The following is a 5007-nucleotide window of genomic DNA, read 5'->3' as shown; positions in this document are numbered from 1 at the left end:
GCGAGGGTGGAGTTCACAAAGGGACAGGACTGGCGAGGGTGCCAAGTGGCGGTGGCAGCGGTGGGTGTGTTTGTAACCTGAGAGCAGGCACAGGCTGTCCGTCTGTCCATCAAGCTCCCTTCTGCGGGTCTGTCCCACTTCTTTTTCCCCCACCAGCGTGGGGAGCCGTGTTTCCTGCCTGCTGGCGAGAAAGATGAGAATGCAAATTAGTGATCGGGTCCCGAGACAAAGGGAACACTTGAAGTTTTATTTAAAAATTGTGATGGCACTGAATGTTTCTGATGCTGTCTCTCATAGTTTGGGATCCTGGAAGGTCTGCACCTCACAAGCCTCAAGGGTCCTTTCACGTGGCGCCTGCTCTCCGTCCTGCAGATGCCAGGCTTCGTTGCCAGACAAGGAGCAGCGCCGTGGCCGGTCGGCGTTCTCCTCCTCTCTGCTGCCAAGGGAGAGGCGGCGATCGCGGCGTGATGCGAGAGGGAGACGGGAGTGCCGTGGGCTGCAGGCTGGGGTGGGTTGTGGCGTCTCGTCAATGAATGTGGTGATCTCATCTCGGAAGAAGCAGGCGCTGGAGCTGGAGCCCCGGGGCAGCAGTCCCCCTTCCAAAAACTGCCGCAGGGTGGTCAGCTCATCTTCTGGGGGCCGCCGGTGGTGCTGGTAGTCATGCAGCTGAGGAGGCAAGAAGAGAGGGCCCCCAGGCCTGCGGGGAGTGGAAATGCGGATGTCGTCAGATGAAGACCACTTATGTAGGAAGGATGGAGCAGAGCGGTGGGCGGAGAAGATGTTAGTCTCATCATGTGACATTCTCCGGGAGATAGGGACCTGGAAAACAGAGAAGGAGGCAGGTGCTGGAAGACTTGAAAAGACAGAACAGGAGTAGCTGACGCTTTCTCAGAGAAGAGAGTCAAGAGGACACAAAGGCGTGGGAGACTGACAGAGAAGGAAGTGGGTTGCGGGGTGCCCCTGCTAGCTCTCGGCTCACCTGCAGGTAGTGCACCTTGTCCTGGGGCAACAACATGTGGTGCATGGGTAGCAGCTTGATGTCCCGGGAGTCCCGCTTCACAGCTGCAGCACCGTTTGCATCAAATCTCACTTTGCAGATCCTGCCATCGCCATAATCGTCACACACACCATCTGTTGGCAAAGAGGAGAATGGCAGTCAACACTTCTCAGCCAGAGGAAGAGCCTTATCAGGGCACCTGGACGCCATCCTAACGCTCGTCTGGCTTCTGCTGCCCTATTTGCAGCTCTCAGGGCTCACCTCTGAACAAGGACCTCGTCTTTCTGCTTGAAGCAGCACTAAAGCACCCAGAGAGTGCCCTGTTTATTCTGTCTCACTTTTGAATCACTTACTGCCAGAACTCGGACCTCTGGATCAGTGAGTTGGGCTGAGGCCTGGCGTGTCACTTTTGTTGTGGTTTGGCAGCTGCACACATCACCTCTACTCTTGCATCTACTGTGAAGGATGTTGCACTAATATTTCCTGCATGCTAGTGAGTCCTAAGGCAGCAAGTGAGTGGCAGAGCCTTCTCCAGAATAAATTTTCTCATGGTTGTTGACTCCAAGCTATAATATGAATCCCACCTAGCTACCCACAACACCACTCCTAGTGCTGTCAGGTCCTTTTCCCAAGGCAGACCCCTCTTTCCTCTGTAGACTTTTGGGGTGAGGGTTAGTGAAGAAAGGTGACTGTGGGTGGGGAGGGGCTTACCATCATCTCCATCTTCCTCGGACATGATAGCCACACACTGCTCCCAGACGGTGCGGAGATCTGCTCGGTAGCGCTCGCAGGACCAGATGAAGGAGGGGAGCAGCAGGGTCTGCACCATGGAGCACCAGAGCACAGCCAGGACCATCCAGGTGGGGGCCGTATCATAGCGCAGGCTAAAAAAGCTCACGACCTTCAAGGCAAGAGAGAGAAACAATGCCAAGAAAGAAGACAGAATTTGGGATCAAGGGAGAAAGATAACAGGAGTTCATCCTGTAGTAGAGGGTAATCTGTCTGTAAAGGATTCGCCAAGTAATTACCCCTTGCCCCTTTGAAAAACTGTTCCTGGGGTGTTGCCCCAGGTTTGCTGGACCATATTCTGAGCTGTCATATCTCTACAAGAGGCCTGGTGTTACCATCCCTTCTTCCCCCTGCTCATTATGAGCTGGAGCTAAATAGGTGCTAACAAAGGACACAGCCACTGGGAAAAAACAACCAAACAAAAAAGCTGTGACTAAGCCTCTCTTCTCTTAATGGTTCCCTTTGAGAACTTCCCCAGCTCTCCAGTTTTGCAGAGGATCCACCAGCCAGCCAAAACCTGAATGCTGACTGTGACAGTACAAGCAGAAGGAAAATTAAAACCGTCTGCAGCAGCTTTTAAAGCTGGTGTATCAGTTCTCCGGTAGCAAACTGGAGAAACAGAAATCTCCTTGTTTTTACAGAGGAAGATCCTCCTGTCAGTTTGCAGAATACTTTCCTCTCCTATTAGCCACTTAAAACTTTCACAGTGGTTTTAGCTGCGTGGCCTGTATTCCCCAGGCTTAGACTTGTCTTAAGAAAATGCTGCTGCGGAAGGATGAGAGAATTACTGCAATCTTTTTAAAACCAGCCCTCAGAATAACATAGATTCAGATGCAGCAGCTCTGTGGCTGGTGGACAGGAGACAAGAGTTTCTTCTCTAAAACTTGAAAGAAACAGAAATCTAATTTAACTGTAGACTCTGAAGGGAAAGGGAGAACTCGCTGCTTACCAAGATAGGCACCCCAGTGAGCGTGTCATACAGGAAGACAATAGCGCTGATGAGGTTGGTCATCTGCAAGGAGGTCTTGGCTGACTCAGAGCCATCCAGTGAAGACCTCCTTTTGCCTCGTACATCCTCCACCACAATGGCTGGTACATTGAAAGTCGTGTGTGCTGATGAAGAGCAGGATGAAGCTTCCTCTGCCCTCTGATGGCGGCATCGCCGGCGTCTTCTGTGTGCCCACAGGGTCTGGTAGAAAGTGATACCCACACACACCAAGCCCATGACGATTCCTCCGAGCAGCAGGAGGCTAAAGCAGACACCAAAGCCCAGCCCTATCTTGCTGACAATGAATTGGCAGCCACGGGCATAGTAGCGCTCGCCGTTGTTGTGCCAGCCGATGGAGGGCAGGGTGGAGAGGATGAATGATACCATCCAGATACCCATGACTGCATGCAGAGCCTGCTTCTTGGCATTGCTCAGCCGGTAGTTGACTGGCCATCTCACCATCCACATCCGGTGGTAGGAAAGGGAAGCCACTGTGAAGCAGGTGGCCAGCGCCAGGGTGTAGTATGTGGAGACAAAGACCTTGCAGATGCTTTCATTCCAGTCATAGTCGGAGGACTCACGCCGCAGCTGCACCACGGCATAGGTGGTGAGGGGTACTGCTGCCATAAGGATGTGGGTCCCAGCAAGGAAGCACAGCAGCAGCTCCAGGGGCTTGTGTTTCTGCTGTTTGGCCGTGATGCTGAGGATAATCCAAGAGTTGGCCAACAGGGCTAACATCCCACATGCCAGCCACCACAGTGAGTTGTTGTGCAAGGTGGACTCTGATTCAGAGTCCCCCATGCTGCCACCCCAACTAGGCTGCACCCTGTCCCTGCTGCTGGGATTTTGTAAGAGGGTGAGGGGGACTCCGCACTGGGGGAGCCACGTCCCTCCTCATCTGCTGCCGCGATGTGAGGTGTACGTACGCTGGAGGGGTTCCTCAAGGCATTGCCACCAATTGCCAGGCGGAACAGCCGTCAACTCTGTCTCGCTTGCAGTCCTCCTTTTCCCTTCTGTTTGCTTATATTTCTTTCTCTTGTTCTAACTTTTTCATCTATTTTTTCCCTTGTTCTCTTTCTTTTTCTTTCTTCTACCTTTTTTCTCTCTCTTTCTCATCAACACTTGCCAGTGCTTCTTCCCTCTCTCTCTTGGGCTCACTTCTTTTTTTCCTCCCCATCTATTTCATCCCTCACTTCCACTTTTCCCCCAAAGAAAAAAACTCTCCTTACTTCACGTGCCCAGCAAACACCTTCTGTCTCAGGGCCCACCTTCTCCTGGGACTGGTGAAGGCCACACGCAAACAGGGACTGCTGGGACTCCAAACAGTTTGGCAGGAGCAGGTGCCTGTGGCCCAGCAGCCTACTGAATGAGGAGCTAGCCAGAGTTTCAAAGAAGATGGGAGACAAAGGTCCCGTGGAAAGGGTGAGGGTGGTGCATACACTGGGTGTAATCCCCCTCTCACCAAATGCCACACTGGAGGCTCCTGCCAAGGCTGTCAGAGAGCCATCAGCGGAGAGTGAAGGGTGAGGAACAAGATTCAGAGGGTTCCCTATCCAAGACCTCACGGCACCCTCACTGCGTTGTCCTTTTTGCTGTCCTCCAGGGCTCAGCCTGCTCTTTCAAGCTTCCCTGCGCAGCGCAGGGCAGAGCTGGCAAACAATGAGGAGATGGCGGGGAAGGGAAGATCCTTTTCAAAGGTTCCCTTGGAGATTCAGGGCACGAGGTTCACTGTAGAAGAGGGAAAAGAGAAAAAGTAATTTAAGATCATTTTATCTCCCCAGATCTCTCTCTCCTTGCCCACACAAACACACCTTGTCATGATTTCGGCTACGCAGAGCACTCCCTGTGTCTTTCAGGGAACAGAGGAGCCAGGTTTGCACCAGTCCCTGCGTACCTCAGACCCCCAGCAACTCCTTCCAGTGCTGCTGAGACACCCTGTGCTCCCTGCCCTTCCAGTCAGAGGCTCCCCACCCAACGCATTACTAACACCATTCTGCAATGGAAGATCTGACCTGCATCGTTCCCTGCCGTTCGGGTCCTGCCCTCCCCACGTGTCCGCTGCGACACCCCTCGCTCCTGCCATGCAGCTCCCACAGCTCCACCAGTCTTTAGACCTCAGCTTTTCTCCGGCAGCGCTCTGAACTGTAACCTGCTGCTCCCATCCCGTCCCATCCATGGCTACATGAAACCACGCCAGGAATCTGCCATCCCACAGTCTTGAAGCACAAGTCTT

The 5007-nt window shown here is 53.2% G+C and overlaps 1 protein-coding gene across 1 annotated transcript; it reads right to left on the bottom strand.

Moving 5' to 3' along the window:
* Positions 1-231: 231 nt before the first annotated feature.
* GPR162 (G protein-coupled receptor 162) lies at positions 232-3769 on the bottom strand. Its single transcript, XM_010165533.2, has 4 exons — positions 2736-3769; positions 1709-1898; positions 980-1131; positions 232-819 (listed from the first exon to the last, which is right to left on the bottom strand). Exons 1-4 carry the CDS (start codon positions 3573-3575, stop codon positions 292-294), a joined length of 1710 nt encoding a protein of 569 aa, XP_010163835.1. The 5' UTR covers positions 3576-3769; the 3' UTR covers positions 232-291.
* Positions 3770-5007: the final 1238 nt, after the last annotated feature.

This window comes from Antrostomus carolinensis, unplaced genomic scaffold (genome assembly GCF_000700745.2).
Source record: "Antrostomus carolinensis isolate BGI_N321 unplaced genomic scaffold, ASM70074v2 scaffold28963, whole genome shotgun sequence".
In the NCBI taxonomy this organism is placed as follows: domain Eukaryota; kingdom Metazoa; phylum Chordata; class Aves; order Caprimulgiformes; family Caprimulgidae; genus Antrostomus; species Antrostomus carolinensis.
Note: the sequence above shows the minus strand (reverse complement) of the source record. Positions and strands in the feature narration are given on the sequence as shown.

What these genes read in the sequence shown, in the direction of transcription:
- GPR162 (XM_010165533.2), bottom strand. Translation starts at nt 3,575, where the DNA reads ATGGGGGACTCTGAATCAGAGTCCACCTTGCACAACAACTCACTGTGG. An exon ending in CGAGGAAGATGGAGATGATG is followed by an intron (nt 1,132 to 1,708) that starts GTAAGCCCCTCC and finishes CTTTGCCAACAG; the next exon opens with ATGGTGTGTGTGACGATTAT. An exon ending in ACAAGGTGCACTACCTGCAG is followed by an intron (nt 820 to 979) that starts GTGAGCCGAGAG and finishes TCTGTTTTCCAG; the next exon opens with GTCCCTATCTCCCGGAGAAT.